The sequence below is a fragment of the Neovison vison genome, chromosome 11 (assembly GCF_020171115.1).
Source record: "Neovison vison isolate M4711 chromosome 11, ASM_NN_V1, whole genome shotgun sequence".
Lineage (NCBI taxonomy): Eukaryota > Metazoa > Chordata > Mammalia > Carnivora > Mustelidae > Neogale > Neogale vison.
In genome coordinates, this window is record NC_058101.1 from 35698117 (window position 1) to 35719137 (window position 21021).

At 41.5% G+C, this 21021-nt stretch overlaps 1 protein-coding gene across 1 annotated transcript in view; it reads right to left on the reverse strand.

Moving 5' to 3' along the window:
* KLB (klotho beta) overlaps positions 1-21021 on the reverse strand; it is a 35964-nt gene that overhangs the window by 8459 nt on the left and 6484 nt on the right. The window contains exons 2-3 of the mRNA XM_044224491.1: positions 7632-8142; positions 4570-4838 (exon numbers count right to left, since the gene is read on the reverse strand). Of these exons, the coding sequence (XP_044080426.1) occupies positions 4570-4838; positions 7632-8142 (780 nt within the window). The remainder of the gene's footprint in view (positions 1-4569; positions 4839-7631; positions 8143-21021) is intronic.

Sequence of the window (21021 nt, forward strand, 5' to 3'; positions counted from 1 at the left end):
CACTGCCCACTTACCATCTGCCAACCAGTTATCTAGAACATTAAACTGAGAGAACACCGATCATGTGAGCATGAAGTTAAATCTGCATATAATTATTTGAGTAAAATCCTTCTAGCTTAGATTGGCAATCTCAGTGTTTTCAAACCTCAGTGCATCTTAATATTGAAAGGGTGTTTACAAAGAGCAATCTTGCTATGAGGTAAAGCAAGATCAAATGAAAATCTGTCTTTTAAAAACCTCCAACAAGTATTCAGTTTGGCAAGTGGGTATGATTATTCTGCTAAGAAATCTAGTTGGGGGTGGTGAACCACGATCTCAACCCTAGCTTCCAAGAGCTTAGTCCTTTTTTTTTTTTTTAAAGATTTTTTTTTTTTTTTTTTTTTTCAGAGAGAGAGGGAGAGAGAGCGAGCACAGGCAGACAGATAGGCAGGCAGAGGCAGAGGGAGAAGCAGGCTCCCTGACGAGCAAGGAGCCCGATGCGGGACTCGATCCCAGGACACTGGGATCATGACCTGAGCCGAAGGCAGCTGCTTAACCAACTGAGCCACCCAGGCGTCCCCAAGAGCTTAGTCCTAAAATTCTGTTCACCACTGAGAGGATGCTGGAGTCCTTGGAGAAATGGCTTTTTCCAGTCTGGGGCAGGAGAAGAATGAGGTGATGCTGGTACATCTTATGCCAGAAAAAATAAGGATGTACTTAAAAACTGAAAAGGAAATGTCAGAAAGACACAGGAGCAGTTTGAAAGGTCATCTTTGAGATAATCTGAGCATCAAAAGGACTAATGAAAACAATGACAGTAATGAATTATAATGCATTGAAATTAAGAGAATTACCTAATATATGTAGAAGAAATAATTAGAAATTCACCATTTTATACTCTGCAACGTAATAGTTCAGGTAAAGTTTATGAATCAATATTAAGACCATTTTAGTGACATGTTGTTCGGAAGGAGGATATCTATATGGTCTCAAAGTGTCACCAGAACATTACTTCTTTTTTTTTTTTTTTTAAGATTGATTTTTATTTATTTGACAGAGAGAGATCACAAGTAGGCAGAGAGGCAGGCAGAGAGAGAGAGAGAGAGAGGAGGAAGCAGGCTCCCTGCTGAGCAGAGAGCCCGATGCGGGACTCGATCCCAGGACCCTGAGATCATGACCTGAGCCGAAGGCAGTGGCTTAACCCACTGAGCCACCCAGGCGCCCCAGAACATTACTTCTTAATTACAAATGGAAAAGTTACCTTTCAATGAAGAGATCTTGCAAATGCTACCTTAGTCAAGAAATGTGGTAACTACCACTTCAACACATTAACATTTTCCATAATGAAACAATGACATCCTGTGCTTCCTGATGTGATAGATATATTGGGAAACAGACAACTTCATTTATGTAGTATCTTTCCAGAAGTGTATCGAATCCAATAAAGAAACAAATCCAGAACATGAGACATTCTATAATCAATTGGTCTGGGCTCTTCAAAAATCCCAATACCATTCTTGGGGGAATTATTCTGAGTTAAAGGAGACTAAAGATGAATGACAATGAATGTGTCATCCTTGTTTGTATTCTTTTTTTTTTAAGATTTTATTTATTTGACAGAGAGAGATCACAAGTAGGCAGAGAGGCAGCCTCCCTGCTGAGCAGAGAGCCCGATGCGGGACTCGATCCCAGGACCCTGAGATCATGACCCAAGCCGAAGGCAGCGGCTTAACCCACTGAGCCACCCAGGCGCCCCAGCTACTGGGGATTCTCCTTATTTGTATTCTTGATCAAAAATTTTAAAAAAATCTATAAAGAACATTTTGGGAACATTTAGGATAATTTGAATATGGAATGTATGTTAGATGATATTGAATCAATATTAAATATTATGGGTATGATAATATTATAGTGACATAGGAGACTGTCCTTATTTTTAGGAGACATATTTGAGTAGACATATTTTGGGTAATAATATAATATATATATTATATGCATAATATATAATATAATAATAATGTCTGCAACTTTTCACTGGCTTATAAAAGAGAGATAAAATAATGTGGCAAAATGTTAACAACTGGTCAATCTTGATGAAGGGAATATGGGTGTTTATTGTACTCATTTGAAATTTCTCAAAACTAAATGTTAGAGGAGAAAAGAATACAGAGAGGCTGGGGAAAATAAGATGGGGATGTTTGTGGGTAGACTCACTACTATTTTTCAGGTGTTACTTTCATTTTGTCACTCTATAGAAGACATCAATTTTTTTGGCACCTATTCATACATCCTCTGGCTGATTTTTCAAAAAGCATTCTAATTTTCCTTGGCAAACAATTCATCCTCACTCTTAGTCCAAGCTCAAGGGAAGCTGATGCCTCCCTGGGCTCCAGGCATAAGCATGAAACTCAGAACTGGTTGATCACAGAATTGCTTCCCCTGCCACAGGTGATTCACTCTTGTTCCTCAGAGTACGGGTAGGGGCCCCCAATGGGGTAGACCTTCACTGCTAATCACTGGGGCACAAATAGGTTTTGAGGTAAAGCAGAAACATTCAGGTTGGATCATGTACAGGCAGGAACTCTTGTCTCTCCTGGGATAGTTCTTCTCTGGGTGTGGAATTATAGAAAATATAAACCCATTTGAAGTGGTAGGGAAAAGATGGCCTGCCTTTCCATGTGGTGGAGACAGGGACTGGGTAAGTAGTTGGCTCTACAGGGGACATTCAGTGAAGATGAGTCACTTCTGTATTTAGGTTACTCTGTGTCTTTTCCCCTGTTATTATCTCTGAGCCTTGACTAAATCAGGCCTAAGTATCAACTGGCATTGAGATTCATGACCTGAGAACTTTGTTCACTCATGGTTTGAGCCCTTTTGTCTGACCCCAGCCCTTATAGATCTTGCTGTCTTTTCATCTGCTTCTAAAATACAGGCCGTAGTGTGGCATTGTGACGTCTTATAGCATGGTGTCAGGAAACAGATCTGGGTACTCTGAACAAGTTATGTAACCTCCCTAAGCCTCAGTTTCCTTGCTTGTAAAATGAGGGCTTTATGATTTAGGAGAGAGAATGTGCATATATACAACAGTTGTATGCTTGGCACGTAATAAGAGCTTAAAAGATAGTTGCTATTATTGTGACTAGAGCGCTGCAAATACGGGGATTTTGAGTTGCCTGTTAACAGCTCTGCCACTATTTCTGTTTCCTCGGGCAAGTCACTTAGGTCTCTATTAGGAACCGAAGGGTCTCACTTTCCTAATCCGTAAAATGAAGGATTTGGAATAGGAGATCTCTAAATGGCTCATCTGGCCCTAAAAATGGACTTGAACAACTTGACTTTGCGTGGTATGTGGCAGGTGCTCCGTTGCTGCCCTGGTCAGGCACACAGTGAGGAGCAAAGCGTCAAACCTCTCCACCCTCATGCGGGGAAGGTTTGCATTCTAGTAAAGGGAAAACACGATCAATAAAAATCCATAAAGCAGTTATCAGGGGCTGTGGGGGGGTGGGGCAAATAGGGAGATATTGGTCAAAGGGCACCAACTTCCGGTGACAAAATTAGGTTCTGAAGATCGGATGTATAGCCTGCTGATTATAGCTAACGATACTAGTATGACATACTTTCAAGTTGCTGGGAGAATAGATCTTAAATGCTCTCACCGCAGAAAGAAATGGGAATTTTGTTACAGTGGTCATCGTTTTTGGCAATACAGAAACGTATCAAGTCGTCATGTCCTCCTTAAACTTACACCATGTTGCATGTCCATTACCTCTCGATAAGGCTAAAGGAAAAAATGTGTAAAGTACATAATAGTATGTTAGCTAGTGATGAATAGGATATACAGGGGAAACAGGGAAGAAAGGGGAATGAGAGGATCGTGATTTTTCTTCTTCTTCTTCTTTTTTTTTTTTTGGAGTGGAGGGAAGCCTTATTGAGAAGGCAGCATTTAAGGAGTAATGTAACGAAGGTGAGGAATGAGAATGGGAGACTCCAAGAGGATACAGAGATAAGGCAAATTATTCAAACCTATCAAAGAACAGGAACCACTTAAATCAAGGGCCAGCAATAATTGGCTTTTGGCAAAACATAATCTAGAAAAAAAATGTTGTAATTTTGACGCTACTGACCAATGACTAAGTTCCCTCTAGACCATATACTTCTTGAGGGCAGCCTCTCGTCACCATCGTCAAAGAGAAATTCTGCCATATGAAAGGCTCTGGGAAAGCACCAAATCTCATCTTCCTTCCTCTCCCTCTCAACTCCCCTCCAGAACCTCCAAATAATCATATTTGCTATTGTCTGATGGCTGTCATCGAGTCCACAAAATAAAGTACTGTGACCTGGGGCGCCTGGGTGGCTCAGTGGGTTAAAGCCTCTGTCTTTGGCTCAGGTCATGATCTCAGGGTCCTGGGATCGAGCCCCGCATTGGGCTCTCTGCTTGGCAGGGAGCTTGCTTCCCCATCTCTCTCTCTGCCTGCCTCTCTGCCTACTTGTGATCTCTGTCTGCCAAATAAATAAATAAAATCTTGAGAAAAAAAAAATACCGTGACCTATTTGCACCCATTTAGAGTTACTTCGTAAGCTGTCACTCACCTTAAGGACAGATTCAGTGACTCCCCACGAGAAGTCGCAGGGAAACTGACCCCGCACATCTGGGGTGGACTCCTTGAAAGTAAAACCATTCTCCTGTATGATCTGTTTGTAGTAAAGTGCCGACGACTTGGGCTTTCTTTCTTTTTGCTTACTATTCAAATCCACATAAAATAATCCTCGGCGAGTGGCGTAAGCATCCTGCCATTCAAAGCCATCCAGGAGGGACCAGGCAGTGTAGCCAAACACTTGTATTCCATCAAACCTTATAGCTGCACAGAGGAAGAAAAGCAGAGATGTTCACTCTGGTTTGTGTTTCTGATTCGCAATCTACCGGGGGACGTGTTGCCAGGAGCATATGGGGAAATGACTTTTATCTTCATTTGCAGGCTTGTGATATACAATAGAAAATTCCCATTGCTACTTGAAAAGCGGCAGCTATTTTCATCCAGAATGCTCCTCTCCCTTACCTACAACAAGGGAAAGACACAGTTCAAGGGTCAAGTTTAAAATACTTCTTTGGATCCCCGGGTGGTTCAGTTGTTAGGCGTCTGGGTTCAGCACAGGTCATGATACCAGGGTCCTGGGATCAAGTCCCTCCCCGGCTCCCCGGCTCACCTTATCCCACTCCCCCTGGTTGGGTTCCCTCTCTTGCTATGTCTATCTCTGTCAAATAAATAAATAAAATCTTAAAAAAATAAAAAAAATTAAAATATTCCTGAGAATATTAGTGTGCAAATCTGCTCCAGAAGACATAGAAATCCCCAGAACCCTTTGGGAACAAGGTAGATGTCTGTTTGTGACCAAGAGTGTCTCATTTCAAGCTTGGGTTAGGTCCCATTTCATCTTCTATGAAACTACCCTTTAAGGACTGAAAAATCAGCTTTGAGAATGAACATAAGTGAACGTACATATAAGAAGAAACAAGGACAGTGCTGTGGGAGAAGGTGCCAGCAGAGGGGCAGGGGACAGGAGGCTGCTGTGCTCCTGGGAGGCTGCTCTTGGGCAAGTTTCTTAACAGAAAAGGTTGGAAAACATCTCTCAGGACCTTTCTAGCATTAAAAACTCTGATTTGATAACTTTTTTTAAAAAAGTAATCTCTATATCCAATGTAGGACTTGAACCTACAATCCCAAGATCAAGAGTCTCCTGCTCTACCGACGGAACCAGCCAGGCACCCGTGATTCAATAACTTTTAGAAATTGGGTAAAAATGAAATATGGTAATCAACAGCAACAGTAAAAGTAACAAATATCCAAATCAACCTCAAACTATTTTTCTTTTCTTAAAAGCTTTTCATTTTCATGCTGCTCCTTCCCAAAGTTTGGGGCAACAAGATCTTGCTCTCCCCGAGGACCCTCCCTGAAGGTTCTCCAGCAAAACCTTTCTCTATCTAGGCTTGCGACTTCTAAATTTTAATTAATTAATGAATTAATCAGTTTGTGTATTTATTTATTTATTAATTAATGAATTAATCAGTTTGTGTATTTATTTACTCAAAAGTAAATAAATATTCCCATCATGGGACTGGAACTCACCACCCCAAGATCGAGAGTTGCATCCTCAGGGGTGCCTGGATGCCTCAGTTGGTTAAGCACCTCACTCTTGGTTTTGACTCAGGTCATAATCTCAGGGTTCTGAGATTGAGCCGTGTGACGGACTCTGTGGTCAGTGCAGAGTCTGCTTGTTCCTCTCCTTCTTCTCTGACCCCAGTCACACGTACTCTCTCTCTCATAAATAAAATCCTAAAAAAAAAGAGATAGCTGCATGCTCCACTGACTGAGCCAGTCAGGTGCCCCTAGGCACATGACTTCTTTTTTTTTTTTCCAAAGATTTTATTAATTTGTAAATTAGAGAGCACAAGCAGGCAGAATAGTAGGCAGAGGCAGAGAGAGAAGCAGGCTCCCTGCAAGGAGCCGGATGTGGGACTTGAACCCAGGACCCTGGGACCATGACCCGCGTTGAAGGCAGCCACCCAACCAACTGAGCCACCCAGGCATCCTGGCATGTGACTTCTAAAGAGAGCTACAAACTTCTAGAAAGATCTGATGATAATTTCTTTATATTTGGTGAAATGGAGCCAAGCTCTGTAGGGGAAAGACCTACCACAATGTGGGCTTATCTTCTGCTTCATTATTTCAATCAGCCACCTGTAGATGTCACTACTTGAGTAGTGGAAAAGGAAGGAGGGGCTTAGTAGGGATCAGAGAAATATCCAGGAGCAACAGAAATTACTCAGCTTTGCCATTCATGGCTCATTGTTTGTCTTCAGACCTTTTCACCATTTAGTCATGTAATAGAATAAAAAGAGCACAATTTCTTTTTTTTTTTAAGATTTATTTATTTAGAGATCAACTGGGGGAAGGGGAAGAGGAGAAGGGAGGAGAGAAGCAGACTCCCCGCTGAGCATGGAACCCATCATGGGGCTCGAACCCACAACCCTGAGATCACAACCTGAGCCGAAATCAAGAGTGGGATGCTCAACAATTGAGCCACCCAGGTACCCTTAAAAACAGCACAATTTCAGGAAAAGCTTTCAACATCTTAGACCACGTTACTACTGTTAGAAAACTTTGGGGAATATCTCTTGTAGCATATGTTCTTTTAAAAAGAATGAGATAGCGTCAGGGTGCCTGGGTGGCTCAGTCGGTTAAGAGTCTGACTCTTGGTTTTGGCTCAGGTCATGATCTCAGGGTTGTGAGATGGAGCTCTGCAGGGGGCTCTCTGCTCAGTTCGAAATCCGCTTGAGAATCTCTTTCTTCCTCTCCCTCTGCAGCGCCCCCCCCCACCGCTCTCTCTCTCAAATAAATAAATACATTTTTAAAATCTTAAAAAAAAAAAGCGTGATACAGCCCCTTGTGGCCAATTAAGGGTATATATCTACAGTCTAGTATTATTCTGTTCCCAAACTTTTATTAAAAAAGGACATGAGAGTAACACAAAAACTCCATTAACATAGGTCAATGGGAAAACCCAACAACCATAATCATGTCTGAAGATGACTTTAAGTGTCCTATGGTGTAAGTATTCAAAGGTCTAAAAAATCGAGCTAATGTGGAACCAACCTTGAAGAACCTGGTTGAGGAAATTCTTCATCATGTAGATGGCTGTGGTGTCTTCTGTCTTCACATGACTGTCTGTGAACCAACCATTTTCAGCAATCAAGATCCGAGGGTTGTCATATTCCAGTTTAATCCAATTCAGCACTTCTCTTAAATTGAGTGACACATTTTGTCCCATTTTAGCCATGGTGCTCTGGGGCTTGAAATTGTTGGGTCCAAAGGAAAAGGCAAAGAAGTCAGCGGTCCCCCTCACATCCTTCTTCTCTGCTTCAGAGAAAAGGGGTAGAATGGAGAACGACTTCTTTTTCATCATCTCTGGATAGTCTCCATCCCCGTGGATAGGGTTGGCAAACCACCCGAGCACTGAAACCATGGACTGTTGACACTTGAGTATATCCACCATGTTTTCAGATCTGTTTGGCTCAATCCAATGGGATCCCAATGTGATTGACACCAAACCCTTCTGATGTGGGCGGAAATTTGTGTTGTAGTTATGCCAAACTTTTGAATGAGCCTGATAAGAAGAAAATATCATTAATCTTTCTTGTCCTTACTCACACGTATTGTAATTTGGCTGGTAGAAAGTCTTTTCATGGACAAACTAGTGACACACAGGGTGACCCAGGGGAGAGCTATCAGGGAACCCTGATGATCTCAAAGTCTGTTCTCTGTCTGCCTTTTCCTGTGCCTTCAACAGAAAGCCTCTCCTATATGATTGTCAAGGGGCAGGCAGAGAGTCCTGATCTTTCATTGTTCTATGGAATCTCCTTTCAGCCCTAACTTAGAAGTCCAAGATAATGCACTCTCAAAATCCTGTAAATGGATAATAGAGCCCATCTTCTAGACTTCTGAAGACTGAATGAATTAATATATGTAAAGGACTTTAGAACAGTATCTGGCATGGAATAACTCCTACATAAGCCATTATTATTACTACTATGACTATTATTTTTATAACATTATTATTAAGACAATTTTATTTTTAAAACTCTTCTTTTATAACCCTATTATTATTAATATAACAGTTATTATTACCATTATTATAGAAGAGTGGCAGGGACTATACAAAGCAGGAAAGAGTGTGGGTTTTGGGTTCGGGCTTGAAGTTCAGGAACTTACCATGTGGCCTTGGACAATTCACTTCACCTTTCTGAAATCTCTTAGTATCTTCAGCTGTGAAATGAAGTTAATTCTAATGCCCTTTGTAAAGTTGTTAGATACAAAGCTAACGTATATATTAAATATGTAGCATACCATAAGGCATGTGGGAGGTAGTGCTCAAAGATGCCTGTTATTAGTATTGGTCCTCCAAGAATTTATATTTCCAGTTGAGCTTTCTGATAACAGAGTTTCAGGATAGGTTTCCAGTCTGTTTAATAGGTATGCACTGAGTGCTTACTTAATGCTTGGTTTGCCCTGCCCGGAGAGGCTGAAATAAACGGCAGGAGAATGTGCCTTCAGGAGCCAATCGTCATATTGAGAAAATAAGACTGAATGTGTGAAAATATAAATGGCATAAAATATAAATATAAATATAAAATGGCATAAAGTAGGTCATTAAGTGAAAAATTAATGAAAAGTTTGGTGGGGCGCCTGGGTGGCTCAGTGGGTTAAGCCTCTGCCTTCGGCTCAGGTCATGATCCTGGGGTTCTGGGATCGAGCCCCGCATGGGGCTCTCTGCTCAGCGGGGACCCTGCTTCCTCCTATCTCTCTGCCTGTCTCTCTGCCTACTTGTGATCTCCATCTGTCAAATAAATAAATAAAATCTTAAAAAAAAAAAAGAAAGAAAAGTTTGGTGAGGAGCCACGAGCTGTATCAGGAAGACCAAATACCAAGGCCTACAATTAAGGACTCAAGGCTAGTTAATGCTCAAGGTCACCTTGTGACCTGGACAGGCTTGGAATTGTCCTTTATCTGTATGACAGCATCTCTTCCCCTCAGACTTGCTTGCCTCCTGATGTCTCCTCCCAGGTGTTGCAATTTCTCTTCTTTTTGGTGTTTCTAAAACAAGTGCACAAACCCTTATTATTATTTTTTTAATTTTATTTATTTGACAGAGAGAGAGATCACAAGTAGACAGAGAGGCAGGCAGAGTGAGAGGGGAAGCACGCTCCCTGCTGAGCAGAGAGTCCTGTGTGGGGCTCGATCCCTGGACCCTGAGATCATGACCTGAGCCAAAGGCAGAGGCTTAACCCACTGAGCCACCCAGGTGCCCACAAACCCTTACTATTTTTAACCCACAGTATCTGCTTTTTGTTCTGTTGGGTAGCTTGTCATTTGCTCATTAGAAATATTTTATATTGGGTTGAATGATCTGAAATGCCTTTATGTAGGCTAGAAACCATCAAATCTGAGCAATGGTTCAAACCTAATAGATCCTGGGGCATCTGGGTGGTTCAGTCGGTTGAGGGTCGGAAGCTTGATTTCAGGTCAGGTCATGATCTTGGGCTCCTGGGATGGAGCCCCATGACCGACCAGCTTCCGGTTCTGGGAGTCTGCTTGTCCCCCCTTCCCTCTGCTCCTCCCTTGCTCGTGTGCACGTGTGTGGACATGTGCTCTCTCTCTCTCTCAAATAAATAAAGGAATCTTTAAAGCAACAACAACAACCTAATAGATCCTGTGGACACTGAAAATGCTCCATACATTGGGTTAGGATGGGGAGAGATAGGTGTTAACATAGGAAGAAAGGATTCCCAGACTGATGGATGCCTCCTTGCTTTACGCAAAAATAGCTCATTTAACTCACCCCCTGAAAGATATTCTGAAGGAGCAGCTGCTTTGAAGTATTACCTATGTTCCTCCTGTCGTTGCTTAATTTTCACTGGAAGATCAGAATCATTTAGCACCCAAACATTCCCGAGGATACTTAAGAATGGTCTCCTTCTGGGGAAGTTTCAGGCCACCGCCTGACTTCCAGCTTCTGGAAGGAATCACAGGGGAGCCTGGGACAGCCTTCACCTCAAGTGGTCTTAGTTGCTCTTTGTGGGCTTTTCTGGGGCTGGAATCCCAATAGAAAGACTTGAAGACTGCTTTTTTTTTTTTTTTCCTGATTTGATACAAAAGCAATCATTAGAACCCAAAGGCAGCATTCTTAGCTCTATTCTGATCTGTCCCTTAATCCCCTGCTAACCTCAGTAATTTCATTCACAAAAACCACAGCGATCCATACGTCACTTCAGGGCTATTGGGCCCTCTGATGTGAAAACTGTAAAGCACTGAACAAGCCAGATTCCAAGTCACAAACTAGCTGCCTCGCACACACGATATCGTCAGACACTAAAGGGAAGAGATGGCATCGGGAAGTGCTTATTACATCAGTCATCCTAGGAACAAAAAATGGAGAAGGGGATTTCAAGACAGATGTTCTAGTGCCTAGTTCAAAGACAATATGAAAGTGATGTAACCTATGATAAAATCTTGGTTGCATCAGCATTTTAATGAGAAAGGAGGACCGCTTAGAAGACAACAGGCAATGTACATTTGCAATTCCCTTCCAAGAGACTTTTCTGGAGATGCGCATATATAGTTACATACACACGTGTGTGGTCACGCCCCAAGGTGACCTTCGTATTCACAGTGTGTCTTTCACCTTTGCTGCTATTTGCAGAGGCTATCGAGGTATCTAGGGTTATCTTTGCTCTGGACTGAAGACCGCTCTCCACTCTCCTGTGGGGACCGTGGGGGAGGGGCTTCGAGTGGCCCTTAGGGTTATAGCTTGATCCTGTTTGCCAAGTAAAAAGGTAAAAAGTATTGCTCCGAGTTAGTGAGTTAGACATAGATCTTGATGGAACAGAAATATCTAGGTGTGTCCTTCGGTCTGACACTCATAAAGGAGGTCTACTGGGAGAACTAAAATGGGGTGCAGGAGTTCAGCCTGGGCCCTGCAACCTTGCACAATAGTCCTTGTGCGATTTTCAAGGTTACCCTCTATCTTGTACAAGGCCATCTACCTTTGGAATGATTGATTTAAGGGAGCTTCAACCTTTGTTCTTTAGGTTCAGTAGCTTAAAGGGGAAGTCAGCCGCTTTTTCTTTCTGAACCAGCTATCAGGGCCTGATGTCACTGAGAGACAGCCAGGGGCCGAATATCTCATTCTGCTCCTCCTTTTCTCTAATGTAGCAGCTTTCTTGGATGCCTCTGGAAGACCAGAGTCAGATAAGTTCTCTGCAAGATAGGAAGCAAATAAGATAGCGGGCACAACTTTAGAAACAAGATGTAAGTGGGGGTAGAGGTCAGGAGGACATGGTGGGACGCTTGTGGAGGGCACGGGTTGAAGACGGAATAAAAAACCTAGCACATCACACGTGTCCATATTTAAGGAGCTCCCACATCCTTTGTCAAAAGCTAAATTTCCAAAGCCGTGCATGATTTTAGTCACATTGTGGTGGAAATATCTTCATGGGAACTCTGAACATGATTATTGTTAAAATTATTTCATAAAGAATCAAATAAAAACTGTTAAAGAAAATTTATTTTAAAATTCCACAACCAGGGCACCTGGGTGGCTCAGTGGGTTAAGCCTCTGCCTTTGGCTCTGGTCATGATCTCAGGGTCCTGGGATCAAGCCCCACATCAGGCTCTCTGCTCAGCAGGGAGCCTGCTTCCTCTTCTCTCTCTGCCTGCCTCTCTGCCTACTTGTGATCTCTGTCAAATAAATAAATAAAATCTTAAAAAAAAAACAACATGGTTTTAACATTGTTACAGAATTCTAATTTCAATGATATTATTACTAAATTCAACTAATGCTTGCGTCACAGTCTAAACTGACAATGCAGAGGGGAAAAGAGGTCTAGAATAAAGCTCATCATTAATTAAGTGAAGCACTTGTGGGTTTCCCCAGATATTGGAAGGGAGCTTAGAAGAAATCAATAGCAGCAAATTGATGCTTAACTAAAGTTCAATTTCCTTGCGCGAGGAGAACACTGACGTGCCAACTCTCCAGAGGTCAGAATGGTATTTTCAGTTTCCTGTTATTATTACATTAACAATTGGGATCCTGTTGGTAATTTTTTTCATGCAAAAGGACCATATCTCAGAGTATAATTGAAGCTAAAATGGCCAGGATGAGTGACTTGCAGCTTTTCCTGAGGATTTAGGAAGGAAGAGTTAAAGACAGTCAATGCAGAAGCCACTGTGGAAGTTATAAATAACACCATTATTCCAATATGAAAATAAGACCTACTAGTTTTAGGCCCGGCAACAAAGACAGATTTTCCATGAACCCCTCACTTGCGTGAGTCCCTATAAAATGTTCTAGGTGGGTTGGAAGCCAGGTTGTATTTAGAAGCATTTTTTTTTTTAAAGATTTTATTTATTTGACAGACAGAGATCACAAGTAGGCAGAGAGGCAGGCAGAGAGGAGGAAGCAGGCTCCCTGATGAGCAGAGAACCTGATGTAGGGCTCGATCCCAGGACCCTGGGATCATGACCCGAGCTGAAGGCAGAGGCTTTAACCCACTGAGCCACCCAGGCGCCCCTGTGTCCATACTTTTGGGGGCATTTTCTCACAGAGGGTCCCCTAGGTTGTATGTCTCAGGCCCACGCATTGTAGAACTGTGCCTGGCCTATGAGCTTCTTGAGGGCTTACTATCTGTCTTGTTCACAATTGTACAAAGAAAAGCCTGGCATAGAATCCTTGCTGAGTGAATGCCCAGTAGGGATCAGCTAGTTAGCTGGTCACTGACAGACGATATTGGTCGCATAGCCCCCGCGAAGCAGATGTCATTTTTTCCATTTTAGAAAACAAACTGAAATTCACAGAGGCTGAACACGGGGAAAGCTAGGATTTGAACCCAGGCATCTCTGATCACTTTACCAAACCATCCTGCTTTCTGTATGTCCCATCAGCTCTTTTTTTTTTTTTTTTTAAATTTACTTATTGAGAGAGAAAGCATGAGAAACAGAGAGAGAGAGCACATGAGCAGTGGGAAGGAGCAGAGGGAGAGGGAGAAGCAGACGCCCCACTGAGCAGAAAGCCTGATGCAGGACTCAATCCTGGGACCCTGAGATCATGAACTGAGCCGAAGGCAGACGCGTAACTGATTGAGCCACCCAGGTGCCCCATCCCATCACTTCTAAATTTTGAAGCAGTTGAGGACCATTGGACACGAACCACAACATACTGTTTTAAAGTTATATGTTAAATTAATTTCTGCTGTACTTGATTAGAATTGATTAAAAGAGCTGAAGAGTGATAGAATGAGGGTATTGTAGCCTACTCTCACATGCTGAGAAAATATTTATTATGTCTGAAATTCAGGATCACCTACAAAGGTCAAGGAGGACTTTCCAGGAAATTTGGGGTTTTCAAAAAGCCATGTGATTATGTGCTTTGGTGAGTGCTGTGAAGTGTGTAAACCTGGCGATTCACAGACCTGTACCCCTGGGGATAAAAATATATGTTTATAAAAAATAAAAAATTAAAAAAAAAAGCCATGTGATTGTCCAAGTGCCCAGCATGGCATGGAACATTCATGTGTAATTCCCTGGGCTTCTTTCTGAGAACTAGCAAAGCTGGCATTAGATATTGTCCTCACTGGTGTCAGAGGCTAAATGAGCCCTTAGGGACCACATCCACACTTGACCATCTTGACTGAGGATCCAGATCTTTACACTGTTGTAAATGTTAAAGCCAAGATGGGAAGAGAGCATTCCCCACAGCACAATTTCCAAGAAAATCACAATGAAATGGTCCTTAAAGATGAGTGACTTTCATGATCAGATAGAACGGAACAGTGATTAAATTACAGAACCATAGAAAATGAATCATATAAATAGTCATAAGAACTAACACGGATCTCGTGCCTGATGTGCTGGGCACTGTTCTAAAGTGCTTCCCACATACTATCTCATTTAATCCTCGTTCAAGAGAATTATGGTAGGAACTCTAAGCATTCTACTTTAGAGGAGAGGAGAACAAGGGGGAAGAAGGTTAAATAAATAACCTGTCCAGTTTCACAAACCAAATCAGCATGCAGTATTGCTCCAAGTTCTTTTTTTTTTTTTACTTTTTTAAGATTTTATTTATTTATTTGTTGGAGAAAGAAAGACAGCAAGAGGGAACACAAGCCGGGGAAGTAGGACTGGGAGAAATAGGCTCCCCACTGAGCAGGGACCCTGATGCAGGACTCAATCCCAGGACCCTGGGATCATGACCTGAGCCGAAGGCAGACACTTAATGACTGAGCCACCCAGGTATCCTATTGCTCCAAGTTCTGTGCTCTTGCCTGCTATGTTGGGTTAGAGGATGGACCTGAGACTTGGCCCTGGACCTGGACCTTGAACTTGACCCAACCTTCAAAAATCTCCTCTTTGTGGATGAGATGCCCAAGCCCAAAACATAAGGGACTTGCCCAAGGTCTCAGGGGCAAAGCTAGAATTAGAATGAAGTCTTTCGGCTTCCTCATTTGCTGTCATTTCTAGGACATTACGCACCTTAATCTGTATGCCTTCGAAGCATACTTTTATGCCATCGACACAGAGGCCCCAAAACAAGGGCCAGCACGCCCTGAAAGCCATGTGACAGTTTTCGGGTCCCAGCGACACTCTCAGGGAAGAGCTGAGCTGTGAGTCCTGGCGTTGATGACACCGTCATGCACCCTTACCAGTTGGGACACCACAGCAGTCCCCAGACAAACCAAGAATTCACCAGCATTACCTTCTGCTTAATTTTTTCCCTCCCTTATAGAAATTACACACAACAGCAAAAACAAGTTGCAAAATATCATTTGACCTCTTTCGTTCAACCCCCAGCTATTATGATGTCCTTCTCTGCACTCTGCATTCATTCACACTAATTGCTTAAATTCAAGTCTACAAATACTTATTTAACATATACAAAGCACTTGGGTAGGCTTTCAGAAAAAGAAAACAACGTTAACAAGATAGTTCCTGGGGCGCCTGGGTGGCTCAGTGGGTTAAGCCGCTGCCTTGCTGCCTTCGGCTCAGGTCATGATCTCAGGGTCCTGGGATCGAGTCCCGCATCGGGCTCTCTGCTCAGCAGGGAGCCTGCTTCCTCCTCTCTCTCTCTGCCTGCCTCTCTGCCTACTTGTGATCTCTCTCTGCCAAATAAATAAATAAAATCTTAAAAAAAAAAAAAAAAGATAGCTCCTGCCTTCAGATGAACTATAACCTCTAATAGGAAAGAGAAGGGAAGATAGGGATAAAAGCAGGATATTTTTGGATTTCAATTAATCAGAGACAATAATCAAAACTTAATGTAAGAATATGATGCAAATTTTGTAAAAGAAGTAATTGTATGTATGTGTTCATATGCGCATAGGAAAGTATTTGGACATTGGTGTGGGGCTGGGAAGCAAGGAAAAAGGAGACTGTTCATTTTTTACTTTATGTCTCTCTGTATTGCTTCAATGTTTTGCAGTAAAAATGCATTCTTTTTATAATTTATTTATTTAAGATTTTATTTATTTATGTATTTATTTGTCAGAGAGAGAGAGAGCGTGCGCACAAACAGGGGGAGAGCAGCAGACAGAGGGAGAAGCAGGCTCCCCGAAGCCGGATGACCCTGAGACCATGACCTGAGCCTAAGGCAGACACTTTACCCACTGAGCTGCCCAGGTGTCCCTATTTTTGTAGTTTAAAAAAGTCAAGAAAATTGGTAGAAACAAATGTTTTCTGTCCGCTAATTTAATTGTTGTACGCTGTTACTCTTTAGTTTCTCCAAAGTTCCAAAAATCTCAAAGGAAAAAACAGAAACTTACGTAAAAAATTGTTATTCTGGGGGTACCTGGCTGGCTCATTTGGCTCAGGTCACAATCTCGGGGTCCTGGGATGAAGCCCTGTATCACACTCACTGCTCACCGTGGAGTCTGCTTGTCCTTCTCCCTCTGCTCCTCTGCCCCTACTCGTGCTCTCTCTCTCAGATACATTAAAAAAAATTTTTTTTAATTACCTAAAAATATTTTAGGCTTTTAATAAATGCCCTTAATTCTGGAAATTACAGTGTTTTTTTTGTGTGTGTGTGCATGTGTTTTTTTAAAGATTTTATTTATTTATTTGACAGAGATCACAAGTAGGCAGAGAGGTAGGTGGGGGGGAAGCAGGCTCCCTGCTGAGCAGAGAGCCCGATGTGGGGCTCAATCCCAGGACCCTGACATCACGACCTGAGCTGAAGGCAGAGGCTTAAGCCACTGAGCCACCCAGGTGCCCCTGGAAATTGCAGTGTTTATCCAATTGCTGAATTATCTGTTACCAATATCACTCTACAATGAATTAATAGTCTTATTTATTCATCAGCTGGTTTGAGAAATATTTATACAAAGAAGAACTGAACTAACAACTAAGCAGAGCTTGGTGGAAAACTTGATGAAAATACTTTAAGGGGTGCCTGGGTGGCTCAGTGGGTTAAAGCCTCTGCCTCTGGCTCAGGTCATGATCTCAGGGTCCTGGGATTGAGCCGCACATCGGGCTCTCTGCTCAGCAGGGAGCCTGCTTCCCCGCATCCCCCGCCTGCCTCTCTGCCTCCTTGTGATCTCTCTCTCTCTCTCTGTCAAATAAATAAAAGAAATCCTTAAAAAAAGTTGTTATTCTAGATTCCATTGTCTATTAAAGAATGCCTTTTTGGGGCGCCTGGGTGGTAAGTGTCTGCCTTCTGCTCAGGTCATGATAGCAGGGTCCTGGGATCCAGCCCTGCATCAGGCTTCCCGCTAAGCGGGTCTGCCTGCTGCTCCCCCAGGTTGTAATCTCTGTGTGTCAAATAAATACATAAAATCTTAGAGAAAAAAAAAAGGATGTCTTTTTACTCCATAGCAGTATGTTGATATTCAGATTTTTTTTTTTTTTTTGACAGGAGAGATCACAAGTAGGCAGAGAGGCAGGCAGAGAGAGAGGAGGAAGCCGGCTCCTGGCTGAGCAGAGAGCCCGATGCGGGGCTCGATCCCAGGACTCTGGGATCATGACCTGAGCCGAAGGCAGAGGCTTTAACCCACTGAGCCACCCAGGCGCCCCAGTGTGTTGATATTCAAAGGGAAAAGCAGGAGACATACAATACATATACAGATAACATAAAAGAAGAATGATAGCGGTAAACCCCAGCCCTCTTTTTAAAGATTTAGTCACATAATCTCTGGTCAAGATATGACACTATGAAGAACCCTTCAGTACACTGCCCCCAGTACTAAAGATCGGGGTTTCCCCAGCCGGGAGATATCCCCCAAATATTTTCCAGAAGATTGCCCAGGAACCATCTGAATGACGTCAGTGAGTCACTCTTTCCTGGTGAAGAAGTTAGGAGGTCTGGATCTTTTCTCCGCTTTCTACCACTTTTCAGCAACAGAATCCTTCTTTCATGTTTAATGGTTTAATGACTCCCTCTTCTTTGAACGTAGACTAAATCAGTGTTGAGTTTTCTCAGTAAGATTTTTCATGTGCAATTAATTTTTTATATACAAGTAAATGGCTTATTGTACTCTACCAGCAAATGTAAAGTTTTCCTCAGTTCATTTCTTACATCATATCTAGCACGGCTTTCAGTGTTTATAGTATTTTCTGATCTCTAGTTGGGTCAAATTTTCCGTGTTTGAGAGTATCCGTATCAAATCAAGCTGTTTAAATATGATCATAATGTTACTCTCTGAACATTTATAATTACAATTTATTTAAACTCTTGTTAATCATTCACTGAAGTATAACTTTTTCTACTTAACAATTAGAAAAAGTAAATATTGTTCTCTTGAAGATTTTAGAAAACAAACTGTCTTCTATAAATAGGTTTTTTTTAAAAATAGAACTCATATCTAACCATGGTATTTTGGTTATGGGAACTGCCTTTGACAATTCTTACCCACAGGCAGTTTTTATCTTTTTATTCAAATTTGATCAGAAATGCCTCTAAGGATGCTAGTCTTAACTTGTTGGATCATTACTTTCTATATTTTGTTAGAGGTGTCTTAGATCTTAAGGGAGATGAGTTGGGATTATAATACAAGTATCATGGATTAACTAATTCAATGAATAATTGTGTTAACATTTATTTAAACTTCAGATGGTTTTGCCAAGGGCACACAGAAAGGACCAAACATTACTTTAATGGGACACTAAATTTGTGGGCAAATAAAACTCTAGAATCCTGGGGACACATGGGAAATATCATGGTTAATGTATGAGTCAAGGATAAATTTTTTTTTAAGATTTTATTTATTTATTTGTCAGAGAGAGAGAGAGAACCACGCAGGGAGAGTGGCAGGTGGAGGAACAGACTCCCCGTTGAGCAAGGAGTCCAATGCGGGGCTCAATCCCCGCCCCTGGGATCATGACCCGACCCGAAATGAAGGCAGTTCTTAGTCAACTGAGCCACTCAGCTGTCCCAGGGATTAACTGTTCATAGATTTTTTTGGGGGGCGGGGGAAACATGTCGATGGATGGTTCTGGTCTTTAAATAGGCAAAGTGAAGTTAAATGTCTGTGAGTCAGCGTTAATGCAAGTGGCTTCCATGGGCTTCAAGACCATAAATTGTTCCTTTTCACCGAAGCTAGGTAGCTGATTCATGTCATCAAATCTTGTTAGCTTGGATTTGGATGGGTAAGATTTGAATTTTGGCTCTGGCAACTATTGTAGGGTAAAAAAAAACCTTTCCATTTCAAAATATTATACTTAGTCTTCAGCTATTGGTGGGGGCTTAGAAAGAAGAGGTTTAAAAAATGACATTTAATCTATTTAAATGTGCCTGTAAAACACTGCAGCCCTCTTGTTCAAGAAAGTAGTTGCAGCATACTAATCCTATTAGCAAAGAAGTCTTGCCTATTAGTCATATGACGTGGCTTTTTCACGTCATTGCTGTGTCTTGAATTTTAACACTAAATTTTGGTTAGGAATTGTAATAGGTCCTTTAAGAAGTATACTACATAAAGACAATTGTTTTCTTTTAAAATAAAAATAATCTCTTTACTTCTTTTATTTTTTAAAATTTTTAAAAAGATTTTATTTATTTATTTGACAGACAGAGATCACAAGTAGGCAGAGAGGTGGGTGGAGAGAGAGAGGGAAAGCAGGCTCCCAGCTGAACAGAGAGCCCAATGCAGGGCTCGATCCCAAGACCCTGGGATCATGACCTGAGCCCAGGGCAGAGGCTTACCCCACTGAGCCACCCAGTGGAAATGTTCATAACATATAAAAATGGAAAGAATACTATAATGGGTCTTCATGAACACATTACTGACACATTTCAGGTGTCTTCAATATTCTACTACTGACACATTTCAGGTGACACATTTCAGGTGTCTTCAATATTCTGCAGCTTGTTTCAGGATGGACTTTTAATGTAAAATTTTTTAGTAGAAACAGGCATACATTATTGATTTGCTTGTTTTGAAAAGACTATGTGTTAATGCCAGAATCCATGCTGGAGTGTGTGTATGTGTGTGTGTGTCTGTCTGTCTGAAATTCAATTCAATTTCAATAAAATTGAAATTGAAATTCAATTCAATTTAATTGAATTGAAATTCTTTTTTTTTTTAAAGATTTTATTTATTTATTTGACAGAGAGAAATCACAAGTAGATGGAGAGGCAGGCAGAGAGAGAGAGAGGGAAGCAGGCTTCCCACTGAGCAGAGAGCCTGATGCGGGACTTGATCCCAGGACCCTGAGATCATGACCTGAGCCGAAGGCAGCGGCTTAACCCACTGAGCCACCCAGGCGCCCCTGAATTGAAATTCAATTTCAGTTTTATTCAGTGGAAGTTTTAAATCCTTTCTAGTACAAGGTAGATCTTCGTTAAATAGAAAATAATTGAACTATTGAAATAATTGAGCTATTGAAATAATTGAAAATCAATTGAACTATTTGTTGGATACTTAACACATACCCAGCCTGGTGTGAGCTTCTCTAAGGGAATGATGCCAAGAAATATTAAGACATCATTCCACAAAGAGGTAGAAAAATAGGGAATAAATCAAGTTTTATCCCAGGCTCAGGAACACACTGGTGAGCCTCGACTTTGAGCACAGTTTCCCAAGATTTCTTGTCCTGAAAGCCTCTTTCACAGTATTAAGCAATCTCTTGAACCCCTGAGGAATTTGAAAAATAATTTCATCATTAGTGTGTAATATACAAAAAAGTGTTGGCATATATTTTATTTTACATAAGCCTACTTTGTTAAAAATTGTATTGAAAAGTTTATGTTAAATAAATTGAAAATACTTAGAAAATAAATTATGGATATTTAAGAGGCTCCTATAACATGTGCATAAATATTAGCATTTTCCCATTTAATAGTGTTACATTTTTCAAACTATTTTAATTATATAAGAAAAAGCATCTTATGACACATTTTAAAATGGCACACTGTGTTTGGTTTTAGGACCAAATGTATTAACGTGGTGTTTTCCAAGTCTGATATATCCCCCTCTTTGTGCACTTTGTGCAAAGTCATCACTTT